Source organism: Hetaerina americana, unplaced genomic scaffold (genome assembly GCF_022747635.1).
Source record: "Hetaerina americana unplaced genomic scaffold, ioHetAmer1.1.p SCAF_7, whole genome shotgun sequence".
Taxonomy (NCBI): Eukaryota; Metazoa; Arthropoda; class Insecta; order Odonata; family Calopterygidae; genus Hetaerina; species Hetaerina americana.
In genome coordinates this window covers 65,517,386-65,538,771 of record NW_027287316.1, presented here as the reverse complement: position 1 = coordinate 65,538,771, position 21,386 = coordinate 65,517,386, and the positions used below count along the sequence as shown (strand labels likewise).

Sequence of the window (21,386 nt, the reverse complement as noted above, 5' to 3'; positions counted from 1 at the left end):
CTTACTAAAACCTATTCCTCAGCGAGAGAAAGTTATGATTCCAATATGTATAAGTGCACTTTATTTATATGTAAATGATCATAATGTAAACTAAAACCTATCAAACTGAGTACGACTAAACGTACTGGCATTTTCGGCTGTAAATACTCATCGTAAGAGAATTAACCAGTGAAATGGAAATTCCGATAACCAGCAAAGTTATACTGTTATTTTTTGAAACCATGACGAAGCCAGGATTCTACGATTGGAAAAGGTTCCATAGGTTACAGCAAATTTAAACCATCACCATCATGAAGTGAAACATGTTTGACAGAACATGTCGTGCACTGGAATACTTAATTAACCCTTTTTATATTAAAAGGAGCAGGCTCATTAAATTCTACTTTTCGGCAAAACTGTTCAGAAAATACGAAAGAAACTTTTTTGTTAAAACAGATAATCATGATCGGCCTTCTGGCAACTGCTCGGCAGAAGCTTGAGTCATACATTTCATAAGTAACTAGCGCCAACATTAAAATACGTGCACTGATTAAGATGTGAATGCCATTTAAGCGTTTCAAATACATTTTCGGACTACCACATCTCATTTTTACTTAAGGTGCATGCCATTTAATTCCCAATTTCACATTGCATCCTCGCTAGAGTGAAGCCGGCAGCCTAAATATAAATTTGAAGAAGCATTAATGAAGAATCACAAATGACATAGCAGAATGCATTTCATCCTTCATTTGTCTATTGCTTACTGCCATATTGGCCGCCTTTGATCCATTGTGAGGTTGCATTTTTGTGTCGTTAGTAAATGTGAATGGTGAAATCGTCCTTATTCCAGGTCTAGGTCCTGTGGAAGCTCCTATAATATCAAGATACGGGGCACCCATTTTCTGAATTTTTCCTGCATTGCTTGGAAATAGGTAATTTTGGTCAATGCCCTTGTTCCTTGTCACGTAAACTACCGAATGAAAGTTACAAGCCATGATGTTATAAGACATTTCCCTGTATATGCTCGTAGATTTGCCTGAAATTCCAGGCTTATTGTAAAATGTTTAGTTTTTACTTAATTTACTGTGTTGTGAATTGGGAACCTGGGCATTTGTTTTTCTTCGACATAAGTAACTAACGAATAGCCATATGACGTTTGAGGGTAGAAAGATTGTTTTCACCAATTCTTAGGTATTTTTTTTCAATTAACTAAGGAAATTTTTCTGGTACTCCTTTTATTCAGGCAATGGATCGTCTTCTGAGACTTGGTGGGGGAATGCCTGGGCTGAGTCAGGCTCCACCACCTTCTGATGCCCCAGCCATAGACACAGCTGAACAGGTATGATTACATTGAAAACTTACATCATTACCTGTTCACCGTTTCCAAAAACAGTGCAATTTTTTAACTTAATCAAGATAGTCTTAAGCTGTTGTGGCGCTGAAAAACCTATTCATGCGTTAATACCCGATCCAGTGCATAAAAAGTATGTAACGCAGAATGAAATAATGTTTTAATAACATGAGCACATAATTAGTTAACTGTACAAGTAATTTCAAGTGCCTAGTTTTAGTTTGAAGCAATAATTTGGTACACAATTTTGATAAATTCTTTCCAAGTTACTTAAAACGACCTCGTGTGCTAAGGAGAAAAATTTTACCTCGCCAAGTGAATCTGTACGAAGTATCTATAACTTGAAATCCGAACTTAATTTTGCGAGGAATCATTACTTTCCCTGAAGTTGCGACATTTGAGCAATGGCAATATAGAAGTCTAGTGTGAAATGAACCATGCAAAGCCTGAGCCAATGCACTGTTCAGAAATTACGATATTACCGGCAAAAAGAAAGCCAATGACACAACTGAATGTACATGCAGATTGTGGATGAAGGCTTGAAACTTCTTTTGCCAGTTATAGAAATCAATAAATCATCAAGAAAATTGTTTGTTAATATGTCAAGACATTTCTAGATTTTAATATTAATGAGACATTTCTAGTTTGTGAGCCATTAATATTTTATGTAATTTTGTCTTAGTTACTTACCCATCACTATTCATTTACTTCCTCTCTCTCTCCATCTTGTTCTCTCTATTTACTTATTTACCCTAATCTCAGTCTTCAGGTAGTGCCCACCCCATTTTCTTGAGGGCAAGGTTTTTGGTTGGAGCAATGCAATACTATTCCCTGTGTAAAAGTAAGACTGATTATTTATCCAAGGGTAACATTTACTGTAAGACTAGGTAGGATTATTCCATAGTTGAAGTTTGATCCCATTTTTAGTGTTGCATTCTATATTTGGTGCTCATAGTTGAATTGAAAAAGGAGTATGAAGTGATGTCAGATGGCACCTACAAATCAATCATTAACCACAGCCAAATCCATTGCCAATTGACAATGTGCCTCCTAAGAAACTGGCATTTTGTGCTACTGGTGGTAATGTGTGTGTATTAGATTTCTTCTCTCGCATTGAAATAAAATATTTAATATGTACAAGGAGGAATTGGTATACCTGTAATAGGACACTGTCTCTTGGGTTTGATAGAGATTTAGTGCAGGAGAAGCCATTGTACTGGTACAGCTTTATTTAGATATTCCCTTGTTTCTTTTAATGATCCCCTTAAAAAATAAAATGTACTTGCTATCAAGTCATGAATATTTGTCATATTCACTTACCCTTCTCATCTTTGCATAGCCTTGGATGAAGATGGAATGAAAAAATTGGCGAAAAAATTAATATTTAGCCTAGATTTTTGTGACCCAAAAACATTAGTCCTTAAATTGAAAACATTGAATTCTTACATTATAAGTTATTAAGGTAAGGGAATGTGTAGATTAAACGCTTTTGAGATGTGAGTGTGGAGAAGAACTGGTGAAATAAAATTTGCTGAAAGAGAAATAATGAAATTCAATGCATGGTAGAGGAAGAGAGACTGCTTTTGAGAGAATTTTGATGAAGGCAGGGGAGGTGGATCCAGGGAGATAGTGAGAGGCAATGGGATGTTGAAAATGGTAATGGAGCAGGCTGGAAAATCAAGATTATTTAGTAATAGTAAGGTAGGTTGTAGATGTGCACTAATTTAACATCCCTATGTTTCTTAGCCTCTCTCAATAAAGAAACCTCACCCCCCCTAAGTTTAATTAACTTCTTCAAAGTCACATTCTGTCTCCCTTTATTTGGCCCTATATTCCTATCCTTCTGTTTCCACTATTTCTCCTGTCTAAAGTTCTCTCCATTGTCACAGTCATCAGCATCCTATCGCCAATCAAAATTCTCTACACCCACATTTCCTGCCTCCGTTGGATTTTCCCCAGCATTGTATGCAGGTTTTTCCTCTCTCCTCTCTAGCAATCTCCCCCCTCTTCTCTTTCTTGCAATCCTCCTCCTCATGCCTAGGACTTCATTTGTTGTTATTTCCATCCTTTTTCCGTTTTCCATTCTTCTCCACACCCACATCTCAAAAGCCTCCAATGGAAGCATACCATCTTTGCTTCAATTACGTAGTTTCTTGTCAAATTTTTCTCTAGTCTTTTCTAAACACCTTACTCAACATTCCTGTCATCAATTCCCTCCTCTTTGTAAAGCTTTGCATATTGCAATTCTTCTTCTGATGTGTCTGCTACTTAGCCCATCCTGGTCCAATACACTTCCAATGTAGCTTTCCTAGTTTTTGCCCTCCAGTTTTAACTTTACCTTTGTCTTCCTCCTTGTTGAGATCTTTATCATCTGTGTTTTGTTTACGTTGGTTGGCATTTTGGATGGAATATGGAGTTGTCAAGTTTGCTGTGCTAAAGAAATTGTGATGTTTAGGCGCATAATTTTCATGAATTTCTTTCTGTTCCTAAGGCGGGTTGTTCTTCCTCCTGAGGGTCTCTTCATCCTCATTCATCCACTTCTTCCTCAGTCTACCACTTCTCTCATAAAATCTCTTGGACATGTGGTCAACAATACTGCATCATCAACATATGGAAGGATGGGTGCATTTATTTCTCTAGACAGTTAGGGACCTGTCTTTCCATGAAGCCTTTTCTCACATGATTAATCGTTAAAACATTGAATTCTAATGGTAACATCATGCGTTCTTGTCTTGCTCCTCAATTTATTTTAAGGTAGCCGTAACCGACCAACCTTCATTTTGATTGTTTTTGCACATCTAACTTAGATCCTATATTTTCCTAGCATTAACCATTAATAAATTTCCCATATTTATTTTAGATTATTTTTGCTTTTATTCATTGCTGGGGGTAAATGCAGATTAAAACAATGATCTTCAAACATGTCTCCTCTAGGATAGAATTATTAAACAGGTTATGATGCAAAGAAGAACAGATTTCAATGCGTAATGTCTGTCAGTTGTGACAAAAAATTAGAATGCTTGCATTTTTTCATATATTCATTTTCGTAGCTCATATCAAATGAAAAAGAAATAAACTTCTCCTTTGTGAGTACAAGGCGTGCTCAGTAAGTTAGTTTCAGTTGCATTCAAATTCAAAAATGAAAGTTACATAAATAACATATAACACACATAAATCTTTACCTAATTCATAATGTAGTCCCCCTCCACATTCAGTAATTTTCTCTGCTTATGCAACAATTTCAGAAATTTTTCTGCAGATAAGTGCATGCCCAGTGTGCAGGGAAACGTTTTTGTAGCCGCCAACTGGTGGTGTAATTACATCAACCTAGCTCTTCAATTTGTGACTGAACATCCGGCAAGTGGGAGGAGTGGATGGAGAAGAGTTTTGAAGGTTTATTGAAGGAAGTTGCCTGAGAGAAATCTTAAAGCTATCCTTTTGTTTGTATGGCCTGATGGAGGATAGAATTCAATGTTAGTCTAAGAACAAAATCATGCAGGGAAATTAACATTATCTTAAGAATAAGTGGGTAAATTTTGTGTTCTTGGCGAAAAAATGAAAACCATGATTTTTGTGGGATGTGGTACTCCTTTGTAATTTTTGCTTTGGTGTAGGAGAATGCTGTGACTGAATCCAGTCAAAAGTTCTCATTAATTTAGAAGTGTCAATTCATCAAAATTAGTACTTTGTAGTGTGTAAGTGCACGGATGAAACTTATTCTGGAGTGCAAGGTTTACTGTGAATTCTGCCAGTAAAAACTGGCCTACTCACCTGCGTGTTCTTTTCGTAGACTTCATGAGTGCCAATTGGCAGTCAATATTTTCTAAAGAATTTTCTTGTGAGCATGAGGCTAAGGAATTTCAGATAGCAAAATAAATTTGAGGTGCATAATGAATAGTTTGATATTATATTTATTCTTTCGCCTCTGCCACATTGCCATTTAACAGTTTACTGGAACTTGGCAGATGTTAGGAAGCACCTTAAATGGCATTAAGTGAGGAGTTTTTTTTTCCTTCCCAAAAAATAGAAGGGTGAACATGTCTCATTATAAATTTGATGGTAATGAAAGCTTTTCTTGTTTTGGTGGCGGAGTAGTTTTCATGATAGATTAAAATCCTGTGAAATAGATAATTCTTGTTTTGATAATGCATCAGACATCATCTGTCACTTGTACGGACCCTTGGAATTCTGTTTTTTTATAGAGGAAGGTACAACTGGAAAGTACTTTCTCTTCCAAGCTGAAAAACCACATCGAAATTTATTACACTTTTTCTTATGTTTGTACTCAATATAAAATTACATCACCAACCCCATGCGTGTTGCTTTTGATTCACTGACATAAGTTTTCTTGTTATTATTTTTTGTAGGTCTATGTGTCCTCCCTTGCCCTACTGAAGATGCTTAAGCATGGACGTGCTGGTGTTCCCATGGAGGTTATGGGTCTCATGCTTGGTGAATTTGTGGATGACTACACTGTGCGGGTGATTGATGTGTTTGCCATGCCTCAGTCTGGAACTGTGAGTTAATATTTAAGAACCTCTTGTAATTTCAATGCAACAATTTCAGAGCGTAAAAATCATTCGCCTTGACTGGGACTCGAACCCAGATCCCTCAATATCCGGTCGAGTGCTTTAGCCACTTAAGCTACCGAGGCGTCCTCTTAAACTCTGAAATTTTGGGGCTTTTAAAGGAACTAGATGTTATGACGAAATACCTTATAGGTATTTCGTCATAACATCTAGTTCCTTTAAAAGCCCCAAAACGGTAGCTTAAGTGGCTAAAGCACTCGACCGGATATTGAGGGATCTGGGTTCGAGTCCCAGTCAAGGCGAATGATTTTTACGCTCTGAAATTGTTGCATTGAAATGCACATTAGCGGATGACTCCGTTAAAAAAGTTACTGTTGCGGCATCTCCCGCAGTTTCTTTGGAACCTCTTGTAATTTCCAAATTCATTGTGTGATGAACATACCAAAATCTGAGGTTCTTACATCCCCCATTCTTCCGATGGATCCAAATTCTCTGTTTCAAAATTTAATAGTTCAAATGACATAGTAACCTACTTTTCTGAAGATTTAAAAAATGCTATAAGGTGAGTACTGAAGATTAGAACCTCATCTTATATGCATGAATAGGGTTGGTAGGTATGTTTCCAATGTAGATTCAATATATAAATCAACAGAAGGTGTATGTTTGGTTTTAAAACCTATTTGACTTACTCTATCTAATTATTGGGTGATTTTTTCGTATCTTTCTCTAGTTCAGAAGTTCTCTCTAGAATAAAATTTTATAGTAAAATAGTAGATATACCCTTGGTTTTACTATGATATAAAATTTGTCATATTTGACAGTGTTTAAGCTGCACCTTTTTTACTAAAATTATGGCTAAAAAAATCACCCGTGTTTTTTTGTGAATGTTTGAATGCCATGGGTTAACATTCAATGCTGGATGTTTTTTTTACCCAGATGGTCAATACTACCTATTTGGACTTCATTATATTAAGATTATTATATTTACTTGTATATTATCTTTATTTCTCAATTGATGAATGTTGTAGTTGGAATTGTTATTAGTAAGCTAATCGCTGTTATGTGACCTGAATATTGTGGTGCTCACTTCTGCGATGTGGAAAGAGTTGTGACTGGGATATCAAATGAACCTGGTGGAATTTTATCATGACTGATCATCACAAAACAGCATTGCTTTTCATACTGAGTGGAGTTATTTGTTTTAAAAGAGTTACCCTAGTAAATTATCTGCGCTTCCGCATGCACTGTTAAAACTCTTTTTACTTGTTTGTACCCTACTGAAATTAGGGTGAATCTTATTTGCTGGTGTGTCTTATATACCATCAAAGATGGTAAGTATTTTAAATAATGAAGAAATATAGTAAAAACCTATTCTAACATAATTTTGTTCTTACAAAGCCAAATCATTTGTCCCATTGATAATTGATAGGGATACCCTAATTACATTGAATGCACTTATTAAAACTAATAGTAAAACTAATTATAATCATAAGTTGCAGTTCTGATTAAAAATAGTCCTTATTAAGAATACAAGAGCTAAAACTGGCAATCTTTTGATTCAAGCCACTGCATAATGTTTCCAGACTTCAAGGAACTTTAATCAATAATTTGACTTTTGACTTCATTAAATTCACTGCCTCTTTGCATTGCGCAAAACTAGCTTTCCCTGGAATCAGCAAATTACCAAGTCCTGACCCATACAATCACCTCAAGTCAAATAATATTGCATCATAATTAGGAAGGATTGTGTCTGTGTAATGGGTCTCAGAATTTATTCAAAATATCCTCAATAGCATAAATTAAAAAAGGCCCTCATACATTTACCTTCTACATAAACAGCTATCAGGTGGCAACTGTGTACAGGATGACTTCGAGAAGTACAAGTTTTGTATAAAAAGTATCAGAAACAATTTTTCCTGATGTGACTAAACGTCGCACTGTGCAGGCTAGGTAGTGGGGGGTCTGACCTTCAACACACACCAAGCGCTAATCGCCTACGAGCATATGTTCAGGCTAGATTTGTTTTTAATGGACCACTGTTGAGTGACTTGGTGCAATTGCAAAATGCAACAAACGAATGAAGAGCAGTAAACCATCAAATTTTGTGTTGGACCGGGGAAATTGAATACAGAGATATTTGGCATGATTTGCCTAGTGTTCTAGGATAAAAGCATGTGACAAATTGCAATTCTTAAGTGACACAAGCTCTTTAAAGATGACCGAGAGAGTGTGAAGGATGAGCCCTGTGCTGGACAGCCATTGATGTCAAGAACGTACATCAACGTGCAACCTGTGCGTGAAGCGCTGAAGTTAGACCATCAGTTAAGTGTGTGCATGATTGGGGATAGTATTGGCATTAATATGATGACAGTGCACACCATTATCACTGAAAATTAAGGGGTGCGAAAGATCTGTGCTAAACTCGTCCCAAAGGTCTTGACGGACAGCCAAAAGCAGGACAATAAAAATGGCATAGCAATGATTCCCCAGCCCCCTTACAGTCCCAACTTGGCGCCTGCAGACTATTTCCTATTCCCAAAAATGAAATCCTCCCTCAAAGGACACCACCATGGGACCCTAAGTGCTGTCAAAGAAGCTTGCACACATACACTCTGAGACAATCTGGAATCCGCCTACCAGGGAGCCATTGAGTCATCGAAAAGCTACTGGCAAAAGTGTGTTGACACTCAAGGAATGTACTTCAATGAATTTTGAGGCATTTTAGCAATCTGAAATAAATCTATTTTGCCCTAACTTTTACTGTTACCTTTTATATGAACCTTGCATCTACAAGGAGACAGTTTCAGGCTCTACTTTGTGGGATTCCATGAACTTGATAAAAGAAACAATCATCCTACAGAATGATTTTTATTGACCTACAGGGTCGGTCCTGAAAATAAGTATCACTATTCTCATTGTCTTTTTCGATTCCAAAAGTAATATCTACAGAGAGTTTGTGCCACAGGGACTGACAGTAAACAGTGAGGTTTACTTGGAAGTCATCGAAAGGCTGCAGAAAAGAGTGCAATGCATCAGGAAGGAGATTTTTGTGAATTAGGGGCTGCACCATCCCACGCCAACTTCCTTGTGACCTAGTACCTGAACCAGCTCAAGGCGGCATCGTAGCCCCAACTGCCCTACAGTCCCGATGTGGTACTGCCAGACATTTTTATTCCCAAGAATAAAAAGAAGTTTGAAAGGCAACCATTTTGGATAGCTTGATAACAATGAGGCAGTGATGAGGGGCTTGAACAAGATTCCTGTCAATGACTTCCAGGAAGTGTACGGGACTGCCATAGGCACTGATATCGGTGTGCTGTTAGACGATGGCACTATTTTGAAGAACTTGGTAATTTTACTTCAATCTCGAATACATTTTTCCCCAGATTTTTTATCATGAAGACGTTTTCATCATTGATAAAAATGGTATCTTCATGATGACACCTAGCATTTTGATGACACTGCTCAATGGTGATGGCTGTACGAGAGTAAAAACTATTCTATAGAATGTTTTTCTTATATCAGTTAGAATATCTGCAGCCAATTGTGATCAAATTCTGAAACCCTGTTGATGAACACTCCCTTTGTAGATTGATTCTCTGTGCATGCTTTATCTACCCTGCGTAAGAATGGGGTAAAATAATATTCAAACCCTCTAGATGAGAACAATCTTGATGGACTATCATTTTTGATTTCACTTTGATCTCAAAGATGACTACATTCATTTAGCAAACTTTGGAAAATTATATTATAAGAGTCAGAACAGCATCCAAGGAACTAAATTCTTTTGGAAAACAGTTTTTTCTCAGAGGAGTAAGAGGAAGACTACAATCACTGAATTTATTGGAAGGCCCCCTCTATATGTTCTGTTCTGAGACATTCACTGTCAAATTTTTTTTGTGACTGAAACTAAAATGCAAGATGTACTGGGTAAATATAGTGATAAGCAAAAGTGATCATGATAATGTAGGTTTTCTACAACTCTTAATGGAGTAGTCTGTTGGTTTAGGGTAGGTTTATGAAGGACCCTGACACTTCATTGCTACAGTCTTAAATCGTAGCTAACATAACACCAAATATCCTTAAACTCCGTCCTCTATATCATAATAACTCATAAGTATGCACTTTTTGCCTGCCTTAAATTCACCCCAAATGCATATTCTTTTTGCTCTTATACCTTTATTTACCCAAGTTGTCTCATCTGTTAATGCCGTCATCATTCCACTGCCTCTTGATATCTCTTACACCCACTCGTCTGGCTGTCTTTGAAATACTACCATCAGCCATCTCTCTTCTACCATGCCTTGAAATTTATTGTTTGTCTTCCTATCTGTCCATTTAATATTCTCATTTATTTGTTTATGTAACTGAAACTGTTTTAAATTTTCTGTTAACTCAGGGTGTCAGCGTTGAAGCTGTTGATCCAGTTTTCCAAGCCAAAATGTTGGACATGCTGAAGCAGACCGGTCGACCAGAAATGGTTGTGGGGTGGTATCATTCCCACCCAGGGTTTGGGTGTTGGCTCTCTGGTGTGGATATAAACACTCAGCAGAGCTTTGAAGCTCTCTCTGATAGAGCCGTAGCAGTTGTGGTGGACCCCATTCAGAGTGTTAAGGGTGAGTTTGATGTAATTGTAATTCCTTGTGATAATACATAAGTGACTCTCAAAGTACCTGTTTTAAGAAACAAATGATTGAAATAAACGTTTTTCTACAAGAGATAATTATTATGTAGGAATTAGTTTCAGTATCCATTTGCTTAGTGTCAAATTTTTCATCAGCAATTTCATCAATTCAAGGTGCATTTTTGGATAGTCCATTTTGAATATTTATTTCATTGTTTGAATTTTATTTATCACAAGTATCACAGTATAAAACTTTTGTTTATCATTGGTCAACGGTTGTTATCTGAAAAAGAGGAATCAGATTTTGGGTAAAGGACAAGTGATAAGATACTTTGGAAAACAAATAAAGACAGTGGAAAGATACTTTGTATTCTTAATTTAATTAAAATAAATTTCCACAAGGTTGAGCCGGGAACAATTGAAGAGCCACTATTCTTGGACTTGAAATAGCTCAAAGAAAATAAATAGGCAAAATACTGCACTTCATCCTGTTTTTTTCCCAAACCAAAAAAATTGTTAAATGAAATATACTGGCATTTGTTGATGATACAATAATGCTTTTTATTCATACAATTTGTATGGCATCTTTCGCCGAAATCTGATGTCTTTTATATTTCCTATTGCACTTAATTGAATTAATGCTGGTAACATTTTTGCAAACCCTTAATAGATTGATAGAAATTTAAAATTCCTCATGGTAGAAATTTTTAAGAGAATCAACATCAATGAACATTTCATTACAGTAATAGCAATTCAGAGGTTTTTATATAAACAAATGGGCATTAAAATCATCCATGATGCATTTAAGGTTGAATCAAGATGTCAGGTATACTTCATTTTGATAAAATTTTCTGATTTTGCTGTATTTATATGCCCTCTATTATGGTGATAAAATGGGATCTTCCCATTATGGATGTATAAAAATTGGCATTGAAAGTGCAAGACTTTATACTCACTCTTGGGCTAGTTGAGGACTTCCACCAAATTAATTATGGAATAATGGTGCAGACATATGTGTAATTAACTCAAATGACTGAAATCATATGCATTATTATATGAGTGTTGTAATAGTTTGAGAATAAGAGTACCTAATCATCTTTATTTAAATGATATTACTTTGTGGACAAAGAGGGCCTACATTGCATAGTTTCATGCATTGGCACCATCTGCTTCCTTATCAGATCCAACCAAACTACCGTATTTTCCCATCGATGACACACATCTTATCTATGCATAAAATTTCAAATGATCGGTAAAAGTGACGATGTGCTTTATGTAATGAAAATTGAAAAAATCCAAGCATTTACATACCTATGTACACAATAATTTATAGAAGAGTTTTGCATGAATAAATTAGCCTGGAGGCATGTCTTTCTAATTGCATTCTGTTTTATACAGATCTGCTACTGTTACAGTTATTTCATCTCATAAATCCATGAGAAAAAGAAAAACATGTAATTTATATACCTCATTTATTCTAATACGTAGTACTTATTTATTCCAATACATAGTATTTCACGTATGTGTAGAGTACGTCGTATTATATTCATGTAAGTGTAAATATATGATAGGTAGATCACTTGAGTCCAAGAAATTCATCACCTGAATCCCAATTAAATGAATTAAGTGCATTTATTATCTCTTTGGGCTCATCACCGAGTTCAATCTCCAAAGTTAACTCTTCCTCGTCTTCTAGCACTGGCGTTGAAAGATTGCCTAAAGCTTTTTCAAATCCATTTTTTACACAAGTCCCTCTTGACACCCTGCCAACTTTCCAGGATCCACTGGCTTATTTCTTCATAAGACACTCTTTTAATCCTTCCCGATTCTGTATAGTCCTTCATACCAGACATCATCCACTTTTCCCAACTAGAACGTAACTTTGATTTAAAAGATTTATTAATGGATACATTCTGGCAGCCTCATGATTTCCTTTTTCTTTCGTGAAATTGATGACTTTTAGCTTAAACATCGCTGTATAAGATGTTCTTCTCCATTGGTAATTTTCTTGAGAAAATTCTAAATAACAAAAGCTTAACTCAATTCAGGTTTGAAACAATCACCATGTAGGCGGCACCTTCATAGAACTTTTGAGGTTGTATAGAACAGCTAATTCCCAATACTAACAAAGCAAAGAAAACAAGAAAATTCTATCCATTATTGAAATAGAAAGAAAGACTCGTACTTTTCCACAGATTTTATTATACGGCACGATGCGTTTCACCGACTTGCGGCATCATCAGGTACCTGATGATGCCGCAAGTCGGTGAAACGCATCGTGCCTTATAATAAAATCTGTGGAAAAGTATGAGTCTTTCTTTCTATTTCAATAATGGATATCAATTACTTCCACGAAGTGAAGGTACCTGATGATGCCGCAAGTCGGTGAAACGCATCGTGCCGTATAATAAAATCTGTGGAAAAGTACGAGTCTTTCTTTCTATTTCAATAATGGATATCAATTACTTCCACGAAGTGAAGCCTGAAACAATAGAAGAAAATTCTAGTTCATTCATTCTCTCATTTTTTTTTGTATTTGATTAGCTGAAAGTTAATATATGTAGCAAATAATAGGGCTCACAAACCTATGTCTCGTTTCGACTTACAAATCATAGCAAAAAAGAAACTGGGTGATGCCTAGCTGCTTCTGGTTGTGCGTTATACATAAGGTGTGCATTATAGATGGGAAAATTCGGTACTGTTTCCCTAGTTCTACAATCCCTGTAGTATGATGAATTTCATGTCCATCTACTGTACGGAATTCTACTTTGGGGTCTTCACCCTTGAATATTTTTTTTAATTCAAAGGAGCAATAAGATTAATGTTTAATGTAAATTGTTGAACACTATGTCAACCATTGCTCATGAATCTTAGTAAATTACCTGGTCCTTGTTTATGTTTATTTACTGGCCTGCTTTTTGTTAAAATCTAATTTTCCAGATTTTCAGCAAAACTCACACATACTTAAGTATGGTGCTAGGCAACCAGGTGTCCTTCATGTGCCTTGCATTAGCTCCGGGAAAACTGCTTGTGGTCTAAAATATCTGGGTATCCAGTTATGTTATAATCTTAACAAGGAACTTAAAAGTCTCCACGAGTACATCTTTGTTTCAATTGCAGGAGAAACCCATTTTAGAATCCAATATCTTTGCTCAGTGCAGTAATATGTCTCTTTTTTTAAATATCATTATTATTTCTGTAACATTTATAGTACAATATCCAATCGTATTATTGAGGACTTTAGTACCAATCCTTGACATGTATAATATCTGTATATTTGGGTAAATCAAATAAATATTTATTATTGTATTCTTTTCACTGAATGATTGCTAATATTGAATCTTAATAATGTGTTCATATTTTCCCTCTTGCAGGAAAAGTGGTAATAGATGCATTCCGTTTAATCAACCCCAACATGATGGTCCTTGGCCAAGAGCCGAGGCAAACTACCTCTAACCTTGGTCACTTGCAGAAGCCCTCCGTCCAGGTATGTGAGGAATTTGCTCTGTCGTGGTATGTTTGTCATAACAGGAGGGATGGCCCCTGAAGTTTTTAATGTTGGAGTTGGCTCCTGTCAACTGACACTGTTGTAGAAGCCATAGTTAACATCTGTGATAGATGTTTCTTTGTAACCAATCTTTTTAATTTTCCTTCCGTGGACTGTCACTCAGGCCGCATACTTCTAATAGAAGTGTGAAGCTGCAAAGTTAGTTTTTTTAATTGTGAAGGCATTAGTTATTTCACATGTCTATTAATAGTAGATTATCAATTAATTAAGTAATATGGATGATAAGGAGTTGAGACTCACATTAACTTCTGCCAAAAAGGAACATTTTCGAAGATGAATGCAAAACAACTTGTGAACACCGTGTAATCTGATGAATGAAGACTTCATATAATTGTACCATGACATGATTAATAAACACCAGTCATCATAAATTGTAGGGTGTTGATAATTTCCTGGGGTTTAATTGATCACCTTCAGAACCCTATAATTAGCTAAAAACATTTTAAAAGCTGTATAGTATACTCAGGAGCTATCAATTGACCAAGGCAATATCAAACCAAGGGTCCACTGTGAGCATTTTTTGTTATCTGTATCAATGATTTATTTTCAGTATCCCAATGCAGATTGCATTTATTATTAGAACCCAATGGGTATATTGTGGTGATTTTGTGTGCACATGGCAATGTTGGAAAGGAGGAAAGAGAGAGGTTAGTGGGGTATTGGCACTGTTTGTGGTTGATAAGATAGTGAGTAGGTTGTAGGCAGGGTTTGAGTGGAGGGGGGGGGTTGTTGGCCACATAGTTAAGTAAGTGTGGATGGAAAAAGGTGGTGGTTTCATGCTGTACTGGAATTTTATATTTGTCAATTTTATTTTTATTTTCTCTGATGATAAACACCCATGGCACCAAATCACTTAGGTGACTGTTTAGTGAGTGAAGTGCTTGAAGGACTTAGGTATAAGTTTTTGAGTTAATATTTGTTGCAAAGGTGCAGAAGCAACATATCTTTTGATGATATTTTACTGTAAAAGTGAGTATATAAAAAATTCAACTTGTATGAGCTGCTAAGGGTTATTTTGTGTTGCTTTGGGCTATGATAGTGGTTGGGGTGGATGACGATGTCATGTATCATCTTTGTGAAATGCTCTGCTTTCTAGTTCAGGCCCCTTGTCTCATACCCCACTCATCCTTTCAGCTCCTTCTTCCTCAGACCACTTCCTCCACCGATGACTTAATTATGCCTTCATGTCTTAGAAAGTGCCCAACCCAGTTCAGTACTTAATACTTAATTTTATTGTCTCCGATACACTTCTCCTCATTATCTCGAACCTCTTCATGCCTCACTATCTATGTACTTAATTGCAATTACTTCTTTGTATGTTTTGAAAATATAAAGAAGGATCTAGATATTATTAACTTAAAGAATTCTATCAGCTGAAGGAGTCTTGGGTATATTCTTCTTATCACCCTCTTTCCCTTAAACTCTTATACTCCCACCCAAAGTGCATGTACTGAGGGTGGCCAGCCAGAGAAAGTTGGTTATAGAAAACCTTATATAAGCCTGGAATTGAGAAGTAAAATCTGAAATTTTAGAGAGTTAATGTTGTTTTGCCAGAAAAGAGTTTGTAGAAAGTAGAAGGAAATGTGACTTATTTGGATTTAATATGAATGAATAGTCCAGCACTTTTTTAAACTAGTGATATTCAATGTGCTACATTATCTGCACAATATTCTAGCTCATGAAGTAGTGGGCTATAGAAGGAAAAGGAAAAGTAATTTGTCTATATTTTTCAATCGAGTTTAATTTGCATGACTATTGTAGTAATTTATATAAACTAGCAATTAATGTGATCAATAATCTGCAAGAAGGTAAAAAATTGTGAATCACGTCTGATTGTATTGAAGAAGCATTCATGCATTAATTTTACTGAGTGTCCCACTGGCTAGCCCTCACTTCCTTTGATAAATATTCCACATTAGGAATGATTTTTATCACTAAAACTAAGTACCTACTGAAATTCTCCCCTTTCATCACTTGTTTTTTAATTTGTGTTTCCCGAGTGCAAGCAATAAAAATTCCAGAAAGGTTTTAAGGTACTGTTAACATTCATCTAGGTCTTCTAATAAAAGTCAGAATCTCTGATGTAGAACTCCGGACTAACTTCGAATGAGATGATATCTTGACTGGAAGCAGAGAACTTGATTGTGTACGTGAGCCATTAGAATTTAAATAAAAAAGTTCTTTATATATTATCACCTCACAGAACTGCTTCAGGGCTAAATAGCTGAAATGTTTGCTCATGTTAATTTAGAAGTTAGATTACATTTAGGTGAAATAGGTACTGCAAAAGGTTGCCCGAGATATTGAAAAGTGATTTTTTTATCCTTGGAAATAGAGTAAAAACCTAAAATGTAAAACCTTTGAATTGATTTCAACCCTTATACTGTCAAGTCCTTTCATAATATATTGGCGAATTATGACCCATCAAAGGGTAAGTGTAAGCTAAACATCATTATCCACAGTGAATGATTTCGGTGCTGGTGAATCCAAGTTTAGAATGTTGCCCATTCAGGGAAGTGGATTTTGTTGATGCAATTGCGAACAACTTGTTTATTTAGGTGTGAGCGAGAAAACTGGCCTACCTTACTCTTCCCTTTCAGTTATTGAATACCTTTATATTCTACTCTGGATTGTTGCTTAAGTGTGGCCCCTCCATGTAATTATTAACTTCCCTATTATCCAGAATGGCCTAGACACATCTGGGTAGTAATAAACCAAATTTTAAACAGGTTTTTGCAAATGGACTAGAGTGTAAATTCTAAGCTTTTTTGATGTACCTCATTGGTATTGTTACTCTTTTTTTTTTGTTGCTACCTTGTTACAGTTCCTCTTAGCTGTTTTGTTGGTAGACTACCTAGTTTGTGTAAGATACCAGCAAATTTGTAGAGATGTAACCAAAGTTATTCGTTTGCATTCACATGCATTTTATGTATAGGCATAGCTCCTATTGTGTTATTTGGTACCAGTTCTGAGAAATTACTGTGTGTGCAAAGTGAGATTACACATGTGGGTTGTCTATATTGATATTATTGTTTGATGTTTCAATTGTTTTTTTTTAGTGTTGATAATTTCATTTTGGCAATAAAACAATATTTTATGTTCCTTGTTGAAAGTGTTTTGTGATCATTTGTCATTTTTTGTTTCCTACAGGCACTTATCCATGGCCTCAATCGGCATTATTATTCAATCAGTATAAATTATCGTAAAAATGAATTGGAGCAGAAAATGCTTCTCAATCTGCACAAAAAGTCGTGGATGGATGGCCTAACATTGGACGACTACTCAGAGCACTGTCGAATCAATGAGAAAACTGTCTCAGATATGTTGGATCTGGCTAGGAATTATAACAAGGTATGCTATGGGTTTTACTGGTTTTCTGTTCCTTGTATGAAAAAGTATGTAATTTACAATTCACTGTTATTTAAAATTTTTCACTGAGGATTGATGTTTTTGAAGATTTTTTGAAAGCACGTCCATGTCATACAGTCATTACTTGCGTAAAGTAATTAATTTTTAGGCACCAATTTTTATAAGGGATGAAATATATTGAATTTGGATTGTATTTAAATTATTTCACAGCTGTATGTTATTACTAAAAATGAAGAAATACGTAATTTTTGATGGCACACACCATGGCATTGGCATGCAGGATATCCTGTAGTATATGATTTGTTTTTATGTCAATTGGGTGAACTAATGAAATGCGTAAAATTGTGAACAATCAGATTTAGCAGTTTCATGGTGTTTGATGTTTGTATCTTGTTATTGTGACATTACTACATGTGTAGTATTAGTCATGAATTTGCTGTGTAGATGCCTTTTATTTCATGGATCCTCCAATAGCTCTTCTTGCCTTCAGGTGTTCAACAGTTGCTGTTTCATTCCAAATTGTAATTAATCTGTCTTAGAATAATCAAATTAATCTTGCTTACAGCTGTGAATCTTTGAAAGAAAAGAAAATGTGATGGCGGTTGATAGTTCATTTTGAAGTCATCAGAAGTATAATTCATCGGGTTGGAAATGTGAATAGTTGTCATTGTAATTCATGTTGGGTTTATTATAATCTGTCATTCCACTATTAATTTTTATTAAAGGCACTGGAAGAAGAAGAGAAAATGACACCTGAGCAGTTGGCAATCAAAAATGTTGGGAAGCAAGATCCTAAGCGTCACCTTGAAGAAAAGGTGGATGTTCTCATGACAACTAATATTGTCCAGTGCCTTGGAGCAATGTTGGACACAGTGGTTTTTAAGTGAAAGAAAGTAATTCTGTTCTCTATCTTGGAACATAATGGACATAAGTGTGTGAACTCAAGTGAGGATTGTTAACTTTCCTGTGGCACATATGTAATTGAGCAGTTTTCGTCAAAAACATTGAGTGATCATTATGCTGAGTTGTTAATTTTTTGAATTTCAAAATCTGACCTGTTATTTATAAAAAAAAAATTGCCGCTACACTTTTTTTACAAGGCTCAATTTTAAGATACTAAGTGCAGGAAAATATGAATAAAATATTCCAAGTTCTGAATTTGTTTTATTTAAAAAATTCTATTTAAAAGTGATTGTGTGATAGTTATGCAATTAGATTGGATGTAAAGAAAACAACGGTTGTGAGGTTTCCAAGAATTAATGGAGGCTGAGCTAAATGTTTAAAACAAAGAATTGCTTTAGCCAAAGATGCTTTCACAAGGATGTAAAGAAGGGGTTTGTTAAAACTTATATATGAAGTGTGGTTTTTTATGGTGTAGAAATGTAGTCATTGAGGTAGGATGATAGGTGTAGATTTGGGGCTTATGAAATGGGGTTGTTGAGAAGGGTGGAAAAGGTGAAATGGATTGAAAGGAAAATAAAGATGGTGCTAGTCATGGTGGGGCAGGAGAGGGTGCAGTTGGAAGAAATCCAGAGGAGGGAGAAAAGATGGGTGCAGAGCATTCTGATCAGTAATGGGATGTTGAAGTCCGTGGTAAATAGGAGAACATTAGGCCAGCGATGTATGGAGAGGGAATAGATACAGGTGTTAAAATAATGAAGGTAGGAAGTATGCAGAGTTTAAGGGTTTATTGTAGTGTCAGTGTTCTCCAAGGAGAGGCTAAGTGCTGTATCTATGTTCAGTCTGTGTCCTTAAACCTTAATGTAAACAGAGGAATTATAATCACCAACTTGTGAGATAATACATTTGCAATGCTGAGCTTCTCTTTCATCTTTATTTGATGATGGTAGAGATCAAATTGCCAAGATGATCAACTTTGCTTACTAAAATAATTCATGGATACTGCTCCATTAAGAGTGTGGCCATCATTTCTAAAGCTTAGATGTTTCATTTAATGTCTGATCTAATATATAAATGATCTTGTTTGCAAGGATCTTATCAGTGATGGACACTGCTCTTAGTGGTGTCTAACATTTGAATAAATGGATTCAGGAGTTAAATGCTTAGATATTACAATGGTGTAAGATAATGAATAAATGGAAAATATGAGTCATTCTTGCTTGAATAGTTTGTGAAGGTGCACTTCAATCAATTGAAATGCATGCTTGGCTTTTACTCTCCTTGCATTGTATTTGCTGATTTAGGTATTGAAATTCAGTTGGTGGATAGAATATAGCCAGCCAAATTACTGCTGTGAATGGTTAAATTCATAGCTGACAGGCTCTTAAATGTTGAACCAAGAGTTTGAGAGCATATTCTTTAACGAGACATTGCATAAAAGTAAGTGCCCAATTTGGAGCAATTTCTAAGTCAGGCTCTCTGTAAATTCATATAAATATTTAGGACCATCCAATCATTAGTATGAAATAATTTGCAATGATGCTGATTTTCCATTTTTTTTGTCGTTGAATTGACCATCAATGGTGCACACAACCTAACATTTTTTATTTGCTGCACCTGGTGAAAACCTAGGTTTTCTAATCGCCTTTCAAGTGAAGCACAACTACACTTAAGCAATGTGAGGGATGTTTGCCATGCAGTCGACAACATATTGCGACTGTTGTCGTAAATTAGATGACGTGACGCAAAAAATGAGGGTCCAACAATTACAATTGGGTTTCATCAAAATAACTTCATTCTGTCGGTGAGTATAATATATGCAGGCATTACATTATTTTGTATAATTAATTCTTCATAGCACACCTCGGTAGCAGTGCGATGAATTGATGATTATCTGTGGACAATTTGAATTCGAATAACAATTACGCCCGTGTCGGTCTATAGATTAAAAGATAAAAGTCAAGAACGCGTCAATTAAATTTACGACCAATAATTATGCAATGTAATAAACTTTTCCCCATATTAAACATTACTAGCGTGACTAAATCAATTACTCCCCCACCCATTCGTTGTTGTAGGGGGGACGTGCAATGGCCTCTTCTAGCTATGGAACCCTCTCGAAAATGGCAGGGCTCAAGTTCCATCAATATGGTGACACGAGCAGGGTAAGAACTGCACTACGAATGGTTTCTATTCTATTTTGTTGTACGCTGACGACACTAATATAATAATATCAACACAAACATATCCCAGCCTTGTGGAAAAAGCTAAGTCTGTCACACTTGCAATAAACAAGTGGTGTACAGACAACCTTCTAGACTTAAATGTAAATAAAAGTAAAATAGTAAACTTTACACACAATAAGAACATATCAGATGATCTGCTGGTAAAAATCAATGACCTATCAATTGAGCGTGAGACAGAATGCAAATTTCTAGGTATTTCTCTATGTGCAAATATTTCTTGGGATACTCATGTAAAAGCCCTCCAACACAAGCTCAGTTCAACTTGCTACTTATTAAGACACCTGTATGAAACTACAAGTAAAACTGTACTACTCAATTTGTACTATGGGGAAATTTACTCAAATATAACCTACAGTATAATATTATGGGGATCAGCTGCTATTTCTCAAACCATCTTTAAAATGCAAAAGAAAGCTATTAGAATCATCACCAGGAAACCTTACAATGCTCCATCAAGGCCTATTTTCCATGAATTAAATTTGCTACCACTCCCATGCATCTACATTATGTTTTTAATTCTATATATAAAAAATAACATCGGCAACTATTCTCTTAACTCTGCCTATCATCATCATTACACCAGAGGCAGGAATGACTTCCATTATGGGAATATAAGAACTAAAGCATTGAAATTAGGACCCAATGAAATGGGCATCAGATTATTTAACAAACTACCCAAAAGTATCAAGGATACACAGGGAACTGCCGTATTCAGGCATAAACTAAAAAGATATCTACAACGCAATATGTTTTACTCGGTTGATGAATATCTCAACAATATTCCCGACCAGTAAGTTCATACTTTTAGTTTCTAGCAATG

General features: G+C 35.7%; 1 protein-coding gene across 1 annotated transcript; it reads left to right on the top strand.

The window, feature by feature from the left end:
* Positions 1–748: 748 nt before the first annotated feature.
* On the top strand, positions 749–18,574 carry Rpn11 (regulatory particle non-ATPase 11). Its single transcript, XM_071594828.1, has 7 exons — positions 749–911; positions 1,223–1,318; positions 5,698–5,847; positions 10,259–10,475; positions 13,858–13,970; positions 17,202–17,402; positions 18,146–18,574. Exons 2-7 carry the CDS (start codon positions 1,226–1,228, stop codon positions 18,305–18,307), a joined length of 936 nt encoding a protein of 311 aa, XP_071450929.1. The 5' UTR covers positions 749–911; positions 1,223–1,225; the 3' UTR covers positions 18,308–18,574.
* Positions 18,575–21,386: the final 2,812 nt, after the last annotated feature.